The 14,666-nt window shown below is 34.8% G+C and overlaps 1 protein-coding gene across 1 annotated transcript in view; it reads left to right on the top strand.

Annotated features, from left to right (window-relative positions):
* Positions 1 to 14,429, top strand: part of LOC128732762 (broad-complex core protein) — a 58,161-nt gene extending 43,732 nt beyond the window's left edge. The window contains exons 5-7 of the mRNA XM_053826112.1: positions 65 to 216; positions 10,407 to 10,457; positions 13,978 to 14,429. Coding sequence (XP_053682087.1) covers positions 65 to 216; positions 10,407 to 10,457; positions 13,978 to 14,429 — 655 coding nt within the window. The remainder of the gene's footprint in view (positions 1 to 64; positions 217 to 10,406; positions 10,458 to 13,977) is intronic.
* Positions 14,430 to 14,666: the final 237 nt, after the last annotated feature.

The raw sequence follows: 14,666 nt of genomic DNA, 5'->3' as shown, positions 1-14,666 counted from the left end.
TATAACACATCATATTGATTCTAGTTCAGATTACCCTAACTCTGAATAGTTTTTTCCCAATCAGCTCTCCTCATGAGGATGAAATGGATAACAGCATACATTCCCACACGGCTCCTCCCTTCTTGATATCACCTGGAGATAACAAATTATTTGCGCCGCCAGGATCATTCAATTTCTCCATGGCTGCACTTGCGGCGGACCCAACAGCCCTTGCAGGTTAGTACAATGAATATGTATATAATTATAAGATTGGTTTTTTTTTACTTGTGATATTTTTCGTATACATTCAAGGTAAAAGTATTATCATAGAACATAACACATATGTTCTTACAACATTAATACAATTATGTTCTTACAACTTTAATACAATTACGTTTTCACCAACCGGTCTCGGGCCTATCCCATCGACAGGGTGATGCCCAACTAATTGCTTCAAAGAGAGCGAATTACATTTTCAGCCGCATTAGCCTGGAGAGAGGCGTCCCGATGGGAGCATCATCTCCATTCATCATTTGTTGATCAGATGTTATGAACATTGACAACCAGTTGGGCATCAACCAGTTTACCCGAGCCCGGCCAAAAGGCAATTATTTTTATGCTACCAAAATTAAAACCATCTGGTATAAATGAGCACGTTATCGAACCCTCTGTTGGAATTCACTCTGCAATGGTATTGGAAATTTATGGTACGCAGCAAAAGTAACTGAATCAACTCTCAAGTTTGACTGAAGTTTTTGGAGCATCTTAGTAGAATACGAACCCTAAAATTAAAAAAGGAGAAAACTTATCCAATTTAATTCTACTATGTAGATTTTATTCACGACAGATACGTATTTCGCCTACGACTTGCAGGCTCCTTCAGTATCTGTTTTCTCTAGTTTGAAAATATATAGGCGTCACTGCTCGAAAAAATTGATAGCCCTACATAAAGGCGAATATAAAACGCATTTATCGCATACAGTTTTACCCCTATTGACCTGCTAACAGTGTTTATTTTCCTCAGTTTTCTACTCTTCAATACAATTCATTCATAAACTGCAGGCCTGAATGATTGCTCGTCTAACCTGTCAGTCAACTTTGTTGTTCTTGACTTACAACATAGGTCTTAAAGTTAAGTTTTTCAAAATGCCTGCTTTTCAAAATGTCCCACAACCTAGTTGAAGGAAATTAATTAATACTTCGGAACAATGTTTAGGTTTATTGAAGTTTTATTAACGATTGTCGACAGTTCAAAATGAATGATTCACATTTGATTTCATTAACTATTGTCGAGAATGAATGAATGAATGAATGTAGAAAACAGCACGAACATGAACGCAAGTGATTCGCTCGAATCGTTGGTTTCAGGTTGGCAATGCTGAGTTTATTTCATCTGTACTAGAAATAGCAAAGAATGAGCAGTATGTTGTATCAATTCAGGTGTACATAGCTTCTTAGTAACCAATAACCAATAACGATGTTTGAAATCTGCAAAGAGCAGCGGTAAAATTAAGAAATTGTAAACAAACTGCATTTGTGTAACTAAACGGTAAATTTTTGTGCGACCATTTCTGTAGTGAGTCAATGAATGCTATAGTTGACCGCAGGAGCTATTTCTTTTAAACATACATTTTGGACAAGTACACTGCCCATAAATGGAAGACAGTCACATATGCAAAAACTTGCAGCGGCGAAAAACGCATTTGAAACCGCAACAGTTTTTCTTTAATATTGAGTAAATTTTGGAAACAAATGGTCCAAATCATCATAATATTACTTGAATGTACATTATAGAATACTTTTACAAGCAATTTGTTCACAAGTGACCTCCAATTTGTTGCAAAACTTATAAAAACTACCGAAGTTACTGATATGCGTTTATTTGTGCTTGAATAAGCAAGAATTCGCTATGTGCGCGAAACGGTACTGCCACCTTCCCAAGTTTGTTCTATTTGTGAAGTCTGTGCACAGGTTTGTTAAAGAGTGAAAAGGATAGACAAAACTTTGCACCAAATCTTCACAAACTTTCCATATGGCAGTTCCATGAGAGTACAAGAGATCGATTTGTGCTTACATAGCGAATAAACGCATAACAGTCACTCTGAACTCTGAAGATAAACTTCCAGTTCCTAGCATTTTCTGCTTTTATTTGTAATTTGTTATCGTGGGGTCGCATAAGGGGTTTTGTTCAACTCAGAAACTGGTCGCTTTCCTGTGTCAGGAACACTCCCAGAACGTGTCCGAGTGTGACCAATGTGATCCAGGACATATTATATGACGACAAATGAACTATTCTGAGCTAGTTTTGCACCTTCGCGTACTTAGAGATGTCACATGTTGTATTTTAGTTCTATTCAGAAACTGATCCCCGTAGGGGTATCCGGAGCATTTCCGCATATGTGGTTAGATATGGTCAATGACGTCTTGAACACTTTGTGCAACTACCAATGGTCTAGTTTTGCAAAATCGAGTACTTAGAGGAGTCGTATAATGGAATTATTGTTCATTATATTGTATTATATTGTACTGTGGTTCAAGTTCCATATATTCCGGAACTTGTTCCGACTATAGCTTCGGAACCGTCTATCCGCTCCAAATTTTCTTCAATAGTGTTCTTGTAGGCCATAAAATCTTTCGTTTGGTAGTTGTTGCAGTCAAATCGGTTCAGGAATTTCCAAAATCAAATGCTTATTCATATATTTTCACTACTGTGACTGTTATGCGTTTATTTGTAATATGGGACTGACATAGTTTAATATTTTTTTCAACATTTTGGGAACAAACATAGCTTTTTACCTTTGTTATACTATAACAAAGGTTTAAAAATTGGTCGAAAAACACGAAATTGATCCGAGGCCCGGAGGGCCAAGTCACAAATACCAATCGATAGGGTTCATCGATTTGAGCAATGTCTGTGTGTGTGTGTATGTATGTAATGATTTTTTCTATCGCCTGTTTCTCAGAGATGGCTGAACCGAATCGTTCGCTATTACTTTTGTTTGAAAGGTATTATTGTCTAGTAGTTCACTATTGAGTTGCTTCGTGACACGACGTTTCGTTTAAAAGTTATAAGCAAAAATGTGAAAAATACGTGACACGGCTTTCTCTAGAACTACATGACCGATTTCAGCGAACTTAGTATCAAATGAAAGCTCTTATTAAAGCTAAATTATTCAGTAATTTTTAATTAAAAACAAACTGGTAGTTTAAAAGTTATGCTTAAAAAACCTGTTTTGACAAGGTAATAATTATCGCCTGTTTCTTAAAGATGGCCAAACCGATTTATGCGCTATTAGTCTCATTTGAAAGATAATATATCCTAATAGATCACTATTGAATGATTTTTTGATTGGACGTTTAATTTGAAAGTAATGAGCAACCGTATACACCACACCAAAATTAACAAAAATTTATAATGATTTTAACCAAGATAATTTACCTAATTTCAATTATTTTAATATCAAACGAGAGGTTTTGACACTACAAATATATATGCAAAATTTCATAAGAATTGGTTGTAGCGGTCAAAAGATATTAACCCTCGAACACTCGCGCCAACTTTTGTAACACAGTTACTCGCGCGCACAATAACCTCAAACCAAAGAAAACGTGCCGTTTTGACTGGGAAAACTTGGTTTTACGTTTATCGAACCTTTAGAATAGTTTCTTGAAATTAAAAGCTCTATCGTCTGGTGGGATCTAAATTTTGATTAATCCCCCTAAAAGTGAATAAAAAAAATTATTTTTCTTCAGTGTCAATATAACACATTGATGTGTTCTGCAAAGTTATAGAGCATATTATTACAAAAATTTTTGCTAAAGACATTAACCTTCCATCTCTGCAGCTAAGATAAAAAAATCTTATTTATTGTATATGAATTTGTAAAATCAGGTTTTATATTTTTGCTCTTTTTGTAATTGTAGTATGACTTTTTCATGTATTACAAAGTTGTACAAATGATAAAAATACACAACTTTGCTGAATATAGTATACCTCTATATTTGCTTGTTTGGGAACTGTAGAACTTTGATTATAAAAAATACCCTAATTTTGACTACGAATTACTCGACTACCAGCAGACGGATACATTTTAAACATTTTACATTGGGTAGTTTTGCTGCATACAGACACCATTTTTCCATATGGAGAAACGAGAGAAAATTCCACTTGGGGTCAATTGCGGTACACCTCGCTTGCTGATTGCTTCGTTTCTGTGATGGCGGTTTATGCTGATCTATTTTCCCAACAATTTAAATTATTAATGCATTGAATAATTATGACATTTTGCTCAGAATAAGTTTATTGAAGAATATACGTTAGTTAAACAACGATTTGTAACTTTATAACAATATGGCGTTGAAAAACCTACACGTGTTGTACAAAATACAACAGCGTGAGTAACCGAAGGTTAATAAAAATTGATAAAAATTATTCTAGAAAACTCTATTGGTGTGAATCAAATAGACTGGTATTACAGGAAATTATGCATAGTTCAAAAACCTATAAACTAGACCATTACTAGGCAATGTATATGTTAAAGAATAAGATTTCCTCTTACAGCTTACTTTTATTTGCACTTACTCAAATTAATAACAACTTACTTATCCTTACTCAGCAATTTCATGAAAAAAGGATCTATCAAAATTTAAAAGTGTTCCTATTTTGTTCAAAATTTGTAAACTTATTCAATTTTTAAAAATTTTATGTAAACCAACGCATTAGGCAACGTTGACCAATAGATGAATTATGTTCCGAAAACGTGTCGATTTCTATCTCAAATAGCAAGTAAGACCGTATAACAAAGGTTCCTTTCACCACTAGGTGGATTAAATCGGGTTTTTGTTTGAAATATTGAAAGAATAGGTAATTTAAAGACGATTCCCAGGTTTATCTCAAAAATGGTCATATGGGACTGTAACACGTTTATGGGCAGTACAGTAGGAAATTGAACTGGAAGTAATCAGGAATAAGCTTTGAACAAAAATTGACTTGATCAAAAATTGTGCAAATATAGTATTATATTAATTCTGTACCAAAGCAAAACAAGGCCTTGGGCTTAGACATCTTTAAGACTTGAACCGATTTCGCAGCCGGTTATCTGAGTACAGGATAAGTACGGAGTTACTGCAACGATTTCATTGACTCCAGCCGCAATATTTTTTGTTTTATTTCTGATTGGCTTGTTTTGTTTAAAATGGCACCGAAACAAAAAGCATTTCGGGAGCGCGTTGTTCACTTTTACGAACTGCCACAGAAATCTCGGCAAAAACTATACGGTACAATATTTACAAAGCGAAAATGTTGCGGCAACGACTGTTTACCATTTCCTTAGATGCCCAACAACTATTCGCAAAATCGCAAGCAAGGTAGTTGAAGACCAGCCAAATTTATGGACACAGAAGGACATCGTTCTCTTTCTCGTTTCTTCAAAAACAAGCCCTTTGGTTTGGCCATCAATTAAGATGTGCCAGACGAATGTTTGCAGAAAATTTCTACAAAAACATCATGCAGATGGACAATACGTGTTTTGGCCGTATAAAGCATTATCGCATTACGCCAAAAAACACAATCGTTCCTGAATACTCACTCGATCCCATTTTTACCCAAAAACCACGATCGACAAATCTGTCTCAGTGCGCCCAATCGAAGATTTCTTCGAGATTTTTACTTCGTTGATGTACAAAAATAACTGGAGAGCCACGAATTGCAAACAGTTGATTGGTAGAATCAAGAGATTCATTCGCAAAGTTGATATGACGGCCGTACAACGCTCCTGTTTGGACATCAAATGGAAGCTTCGCCGAACAGCCGATCACGGGCCGTTTTCAAATGTACACATTTTTTTTTTCAAATTCGGTAAATCAGATCTTCTCCATGTACCTTTGTCTTTTTTTGACAGATTGAGAAAAAAATTCCAAAATTTTAGTTGTCACCCGTTATAGAAGTTCCACGCCAAATCGTCCAAAAAAAGTTGAAATCTGAAATGAACCTCTTTGATTTGGATGAAACTTTACAAACGTGTTTGATAGGAAGAAATATGCACCTTCCATTTGGAGCCATTTTGATTCAAGACTCATTTTTAAAAAGGGCGTATTTATTTTCATGTGTATTATATTTGAAAGATTGTATCTCGAAAACTATCGATTTTACAAAAACTAGGTCTAAGCAAAAGTTGTAGAAAATTGATCTCTAAACATGAAAAAAATATGCACTAAAAAAAATATTTAACCAATTTTTCCAAAGATTTGAAAGTAAAACTTAAAATCAAGATATCAAAAATATAACATTTTTGAAAATTTTTAAATTTTTTTAGGGAAAATAGAAGTAATTTGCAAGATTTGCTTTGTTTTATCATGTAGGCCCCCAGGCCACTGCAGCCCAGTTCCGTTTTAAAGCTAGCGCAAATTAAATACAACATTACCGATGAGTCCTAGTACTTTATGGAATCGCCCTACTATGCAAGAGGCACATGTTATAAAATTAAAGCGAAAATAAAATTGTTTTTATACAGTTTCCGGTGTTATTTATTGCATTTTTCCATAAGCTTTTATTCTTGTTAAAATGTGTAAATAACCGGTTCTTCCGACTCGATTGCCTGAAAAAAGCATAGCCTTGGATTTTGGTTATAAACGTCTTTACGACTTCACCCTTCTTTATCGACAGACTTCGCAACCGGATCTTACTGACTCTAAAATATTATCTGGTAAAACACGATAGGAAACATTCGATTTAGTTTAGTACTTATATATTATTTCTCCCATTTTCCCTATCTGGTATACAAAAAATCCCAGTTGCGATGGTATTACACTTAAGGCTGTGCGAGATTGACTTTTTCGGTGTCGAGACGAAACGAAACGAAATTCAAGCTCAATTTCGATCAGGCGAAATTAATCGACACGAAATAATGACCAATTTCGAACTCTCGAAACTAAACGAAATTACATTTTAATTTCGTCCAAATTTCGCGAAATTGAACGAAATTTCTATATTTTTTTATTGAGGAAATGATAGGCTGGAACCTGGAGCGGGAAAAGTGCCAAACAGGAATGTCTTTAATTATAGACCTACTTACCTTGATCTGCGACACAAACCAGACCTCTCTTGGCTCTAACAGGCTCTTTTTGAGATACTGCAGTCTGCGTCTTATTAGTGCTCCGCAATTGCAGAGCAGGTGTTCCGAGGTTTCGTTCTCAGCATTACAGAAGCGAAAGACATCATCTTGTACAAAACCAAGATTTTGAAGATGATATTTGCACGGATAATGTCCTGTCATAAGACCGGTAAACGTGCTGAGATCTCTCTTATTGAGACACAGCAACTTTTGAGTAACTTTAGTACTCGACGTTGTAAATCAGCCGCAGATGCTGATAACTGAAAGGAATCGTAGCATGACATTCTAGCATCCTTGATACATAAAGACCCGATTTGACACCTTCCTCAGTTCTTAACTCAGTTTGCTTTCCAAGTCAATCGATAGCTTAAAAAAAATTTTATAGCAATATTCTCTCTAAGAGTCGAAGGAAACAGTAGAAGAAAGCAATGAAACATATGCGTTTTATAGTATTTCCAGAACGAGACAAAACGTGGAAAGAGCGAAAATAAGATTCGGGGAGGGGCATTAAAGCAACACTTATAGGTTCAAAATCCGTTCTTTTTACCAAACTGGGAGATCCACGAATTGAATCAAGCTATAATGGGAGCCAATTATAATCGGATTCAAACCCAAATTTTCTGTCAAGCCCCGTGATTCGCAGTTATAGGCGGATGCACATGTTAACTAGACTTGGTTTTTGCAGCAGAAGTATTTTTTTATGCAAAAGTTTGACTTTGAAATGAAAATGTCCAAAATGTCCATAACGCCTTTTCAAAATAGACAAATCACCCTATTTCGTTTTTTTATTATTGTTCAAGTGAGAGAGTCAGGGTTGACGATTACTGTTGTATCAAATTCCTGTCGACTCCGATTTTGTCACGTCGAATGTCACCCAGGTAACCAATAAGCATCACCAATGCTCTTCAAATACCAGCCAATAAGCATTTAAGTCGCCTTAAATGCTATTTAAATACCATTTTGGCGAAATGTACGGCTACTTTACTGCAAACCTTCTTGTAGTACTGAAAATGTCAATTTGCAGCTAATTACCAACACGAAGAATTTTATTAGAATTGTAGATGCCAATTTACAACACCTATGCAGTCAAAGAGCTAATATACAGCAACGTGCAGTATAAAGATTTACTGCTTATGTTAATGCTTATTGGTTATCTGGGCACTTTGCTCGACTGATCTACTTTTGATATTATGTAAGTCCCATTCGACACGATTTTGTTGCGCAACTCAGCTCAGTCAACCGTTAAAAAATGAGTGACTCAACCATCAGCGAATGACAAGCGAGCTGTTTTATTTTGATGGTGCATTGAGCCGCTAAGCTACCCGTTCTTCTCATACTCGACACTCGACAGTGACTGATTCGAGTCGAGTTGCTCGACATAACTTACATAGTTGAGCCCTATTGTTGTGTTGATATTTCATGTTCAACGAACGTTACTTGAATGGTGACTGTGAAGAGAATACAAACATAAATACGATGCACACAATTGAAACAAATATCGCGGTCCAATCTAACAATGAGAGATGCGCATAACCGCATTTCAAGATTCCTTAAGTTAGTTGAGGCCAGCAACCGATTGATGCAATGCAGATGCATTCAAGTGCATTTGTTTTTCCGTAATAATCTGAGAGAGCAAAGGCGAAAAGGATCTCTCATAGTTATATTGGACCTTTTAATAAGACCTTTTAATAAGTTTAATAAGTTTGACAAATCTTGCAAACTGTTATAATTCCATTACCTAGAATTCGGTTCGAAATTTCGCGAAATCTCGCAAATGACGAAATTTTAAATTCGGTTTCGCGAAATTTCGGATGAAATTTGACGAAATTCAACGAAATATTTTTAAGATTTCGCGAAACTGGAATTTCGCGAAATTTCGCGAAATCTCAGGTTAAGCGAAATTGTACGAAATCATTCGAAATCTCGCACAGGCCTAATTACACTATCGCCATGCCGCTTCGCAAATATGGCTATAAACATGACATAGTATGTTCTACAACTTTTGTCAAAGACACTTTTTTTAACGCTTTTGGAAAAACGAATATTTGTATTACCCTAATAGGTCAACCTATTAATATAAGCGGCCCAGATGGTCGCGACGTGCTACGCTGCTTTAACAAGTCGAATCTCAGCTAGGAGAGGTTATTAGAGTCAATAAGATCGTAGCACTAGCCCCTCAATTGTCCTGAGCTCTAGCAGCTACCTTGCCTACGAAGTCTGTCGAAGTTTTGAAAACGGATTGTAGCATCCAGACTTCATTGAATAAGCGCTATATGGTCACTCTTATAATGTAAAAAGATGAGTTATATTTTATTAATGAACTTCTCTGTAGACAATATATATTGATAATTTGAAATGAGCTTAGAATGTTCTACGATAAACTAAAAAATGGTAAAAAAATTCAATAGTCAATGAACTAGATTAGATGTGACGAAAAATATCGAATTAAAAATAAATTCAATTGCCAAATCGCCTAGTTTCGAGTTCAGGAAAGAAAGAGATAACTATTGATGAGCACAACTTAATATTATTAATATTTAATATTTTTTCTATTGTTGGCACCAAAATTTAGTATATTTAGTATCAGTTGGGAACAATAAATAAAACAAGTAACATCAATAATTTATCCGTGAAGAGCAGTATAATAGCAAAAAAAGTTAATTTCAAGCACTGCTTTGGAGAGCCAAATTCGTCCACTTTAAAAATCGATTCTCTTATTATTTCGAAAAATTAGCATTTTGAGAATATATGTCTGAAGCCATTTGAACCATATCAAAAATTGAAAAATGAAAACTAAATGCTAGTTTTATTAAACCATAGCTAGTTTATTTGCGAACGGGACTTTCAGTTTGGCTTAAACAAGCAGATAGTGGAAAAACTGATTTCGCATATAATGCTAATGTAGTTTGCACCTTCAGAAACATTGTTTATGTTGATTGATTGCTATTTCATAAAAGATTAACGAGTCTCGAGCGTTTTTGCTAGCGCCTTAGAATATATATCAGACGCACTAACAAAAAACCTCTGATCACTGTCTTTCATGATAAATCTACATTATAGATAACTAATGGTAGTGGTTCGAAATTCGATTTTGGGTTTTTTGCCAAGTTATTAAGGTTTCCGTCCGCTGTGCGCAGACATTTTTAACGGGATGCCATTTAAAAGGACGCCTTTGCGGGTGTGTATCATAAAAAAAATTTCAGAAGGATATTTTCATACTTCTATGAAATAAGCATTCACGTAGTAATGACTAAAATGATGTAGTTTTCAAACTACTTGATTATTAATTCCATCGTTGTTTTTACCACAATACAGGATTCAACACGCAGGCACTTCAAGCTGCAGAACTTGCTGGTTCGCCACAAGGTAAGTTAAACTGTATAATCTTTACAACTTGACTATCTGATTGTGAATTCTATCTCTCACATTTGTTTACTAGTTGATTTATTTAAAAACACATTAAGCCCAAAAATATATATTTTCCATTTTCCAATTTTATATTCGAATATAAAACTAATAATTATAACAAAAGAAAAAAACGCAAGTGTTGGCTTAAACCACTTATTAAGAAAATATGGATACAAAGTTGCTTCAGCTAATTTCTATTTTCTGTTTTCAATACTATACGACCTCTTTTCAAACCATGCAAAAACGTTTCAAATGAAAGCTAATCAGTACAGTTACCTTTTCCATATTTTCTTCAATGACCAAAACTAATACGACTACCACATGAAGGCAAGGTGAAATGTTTATCACTTAAAAAAATAACCGCGGAACGTTGGAATTGACCTAAAACCGTGTATATAGTTCAGTTTGTTAATTCCGAAATTAGCTTAACCGAAAAGGTTAATTGGGATAATATCAGCGACCTTGTAAAATAAGTGGTAAAAAATTTATTTGCAATTAATATTGGTGAAAGGTTTGTCTAAGATAAAATATGATATTAGTGAACATTTTATTTGACCAGATACAGAAGACGCGTTTCTTTCATTGCTCCATTGAATCACGAATCGAGCGTCCACCATCATTTCCAAATTACTAACCTAGAACTAACTGTACTATTCCATTCCCAAATACTAATCTTTTACTTATTTTCATCTCTTATTGATCCGTACAACGATAATTTAAATAGAACCTACTCAAAGAGAGACAAATACCAATCGTTGGGTTTTAGTTCAGTACTCGTGTTCATTTGTTCACTCATTTTTTGATTGTTATTGATTGTGTGTTACATTCATTTTTTTGTTTTCGGTCAGTGTTTTTAATTATGGTATAATTGTGATTTGGAATTCTGATACTACGTGTTATGGTCGTGTTAATTATTAAACGTCGTGTTTGTGTGTTTTACTTATAATATTGATATCTACTGCAAAAACTATATGTGTTTTATTTTTATTTTAATAATAAATTGCTGCATTTAATAAATCATGTTCAAGTCTAGCAAATATCCAATTGGTAATTATGAAGGAATGAATTGTCATTATATTGTTTTTTTTTGTGACAGTTTCATACACTACTGCAAGCAAGTGCACACGCAGCTTTTGCAATTATGACACAAATTTGATAACTGTACTAATCCAATAAAAAATAATAAACTTCCACAGTTGGACAAAATCGACTACAAAAACAACGATCAAAAGATTTCAACCGAGTATCGAAAAATTTCAACTTACTAACTAAATAATCGAAAATTTCCTCAGTGAGTTGTAGCACATTGGCGGTAGCTCCGATACTAATATGAATAATATACTCGAAAAACAAACGAAAAAAATAAAACGACAAAGGCATGTATATATAGCATTAGGAAAATTGGCTGTAAGGAATTGTGCGGAATTTGTACATAGTAAGATAAAATACATGAACAAAATTGGAAATGGAGATTTTGTCAGAAAAAAACATCTACATGCTAAGTATTTTCATTAATTCAACAAAACCATTTAACTATCCACTGTATTAGTTTAGGTTAATCAATGTTGAATTGCTGAAAGTACAAATATATTCGCTAGTTGGTAAGCAGGAGTACTTTATTTAGAATGGAAATAGATCGACGCTTTAATAATTTTGATTTAAAGGTTTAATTACATTACTAATGGTTGATGGTATTGCCATTTGTTATACGTAAATGTTCGAGAATTTGATGTACATTTCGTTTATTTTGTTTTTGTAAAGGATTATTGAATTAAAATTACACGTTATATACATTCGCAATTAAAACTATGATTCGGCCTTACTTACAATATCAATCAAAACGGTACTGACTTAGAATATATAAAGTTCACAATTGGTGAAGGATTTTTTATATTTGCCTGATTGAAACAAAGCAAACATATTCCTTGTTGAGTAATTTGGGCTAATATGCGACGTATTTTATAACTTCTTCTGTCGTCAGGTCGACTGACGACGATCAAAAAATTCAACGAAAAAACATCTGAAAACTACAATGCACCTTCTCCAACGTGTTCGATGCTGACTCCTACACTGGCCAACCCGATGCTCCATACGTTACCACTGAACCAACCAGGCGAGGACTTCCGTTGTGATCCATGCAATAAAAATCTATCGTCGCTGACGCGCCTAAAACGACACATTCAAAATGTTCATATGAGGCCAACAAAAGAACCCATATGCAATATTTGTAAACGAGTATACAGCTCTTTGAATAGTTTAAGAAACCATAAAAGCATCTATCACAGAAACATGAAGCCACCAAAAGAGGACCATAATATACAGACAAATACTGGCCCTGCCCCGCCACAAACTTCCCTGGCAAGCATGTCTGTTGCAGTGGATCAAACACATCAGTATTTTTCAATTAATCAACACAGAGCATAAAACAAGTTCTTCCATCCACACCTTGCATCATAGAGCATTGTAACCCTCAAAATGTTATTCCGAATTATAAAAATAATTATAATTAACGAATCATTCTCACAAATCGTAATATTATCATTTGCACAAAATGTGGTAGTGCTTTCAAGAATATAGCAAAAAGAATCGTTTGTTATAAATTACGCTTACAGTTTATGATGAAGCACGACCTGATTCGTTCGAATAAAAGACGTATTTATAGTTTGCAGTGAATCTATTACTGTCTTTTACGTACTGTAACACACAGGCATGAATATATTGTAAGTAGACAAATTCTAAATTCAAAGCAAAATTGGAAAAAAAATTGAGACACTAGTGACTTAAAAAATTGAAATCAGGCTTAAAAAATTAAAATTATTTTTTTAAATTACTTTTCTCCCAAAATCCGGTAAATAATAATTTTGGCTCCTTTTCTTTAACCCTTAACTTTTCCGAGCATAAAAAGTTGGGAGAAGAGAGATGTGAACGACTGAGGTATCCACACACGTACATAAACATACTGATACAAGACATATTTACTGTCGATTTATTGGTCGCCTTGAATAAATCTAAATTCTACGTTTTTCAATTAGATCTACCTACTAAAGAAAAATAAATGTTATGAAATTGAGCCGTGTATTTATTATCTTGTTCCCCGCTTAAACTCAAATCATCGAGAACCGTAGATGTTATGTTATCAATGTTGTTTTTGCTGACAGAAATGCCTTGAAAATGGAAAATATTATATAACATTTATCATTTGTGTTCCAAAAAATTTTTTGTTTTATATTCGGGAAATTTAGATACTATCATACCAATATGTTCTTAAAATCAAGTCACTAAAATATGCCTGAAATTAGAAGAAAATCAAAAATAAACCACACAGAAATAGTAAGTCACTATTGTCTCTCTTTTCTTTTCCCGGTGATGCTGCTTATCAATCCATTCTGTCGTACACGCGATATGAATTGCACTCTATTATTACATGGTCGGATGGTTGGGACCCACACGCACACACCTGATGGGGTGGTGATTGCAGGTATGAGCTCGGGACGACCATCATCTCCATCGGACATGAATCACGGCAACAGCAGTGGAGTGAACAGGTTGACACTACCGCTACCGCTAACTGCGTGCCATCGCTGTGACGTTTGCGGTAAATTGTTAAGTACAAAACTGACTCTCAAGCGGCATAAGGAGCAACAACATCTTCAACCGCTGAACAATGCTGTATGCAATCTATGCCACAAGGTTTTTCGCACTCTAAACAGTCTAAATAACCACAAGAGCATTTACCACCGCAGACAAAAACTGCTTCACCATCACCACCAGCATCACAGCCAACATCCGTTTGCATCAGTAGCTGCTGCTGCAGCAGCAGCTGGTGCAGCCAGTCCGCTTCATCATCCATCGCCGCATATTTTGCTGGGCGACACAAGCGGTGCTGGCTGTGATCTAAAGCATAATATGGCGAAATTGGAATTTCTCTAAATGCCTTTATCCTAATTCGTACATGCTTAGTAAAAACAACGCCCATGTAGATGTTAGAGAAATCACGAAATTCAAGCGCCAATCTGCGTCAATTAAATCAAAACAAAGCGAACACAAAAATCTTACATTGTTGACAATGTAGACAAATGACGTTAAGAAAACACATGCAAATATAAAAATTGTTTGTGGGTATTCTTCTCATAGTCAGAAATACTCAAACTTAGTTGCAAGTAGTAA

The sequence above is a fragment of the Sabethes cyaneus genome, chromosome 1, assembly GCF_943734655.1.
Source record: "Sabethes cyaneus chromosome 1, idSabCyanKW18_F2, whole genome shotgun sequence".
NCBI classification, from domain to species: domain Eukaryota; kingdom Metazoa; phylum Arthropoda; class Insecta; order Diptera; family Culicidae; genus Sabethes; species Sabethes cyaneus.
Note: the sequence above shows the minus strand (reverse complement) of the source record. Positions and strands in the feature narration are given on the sequence as shown.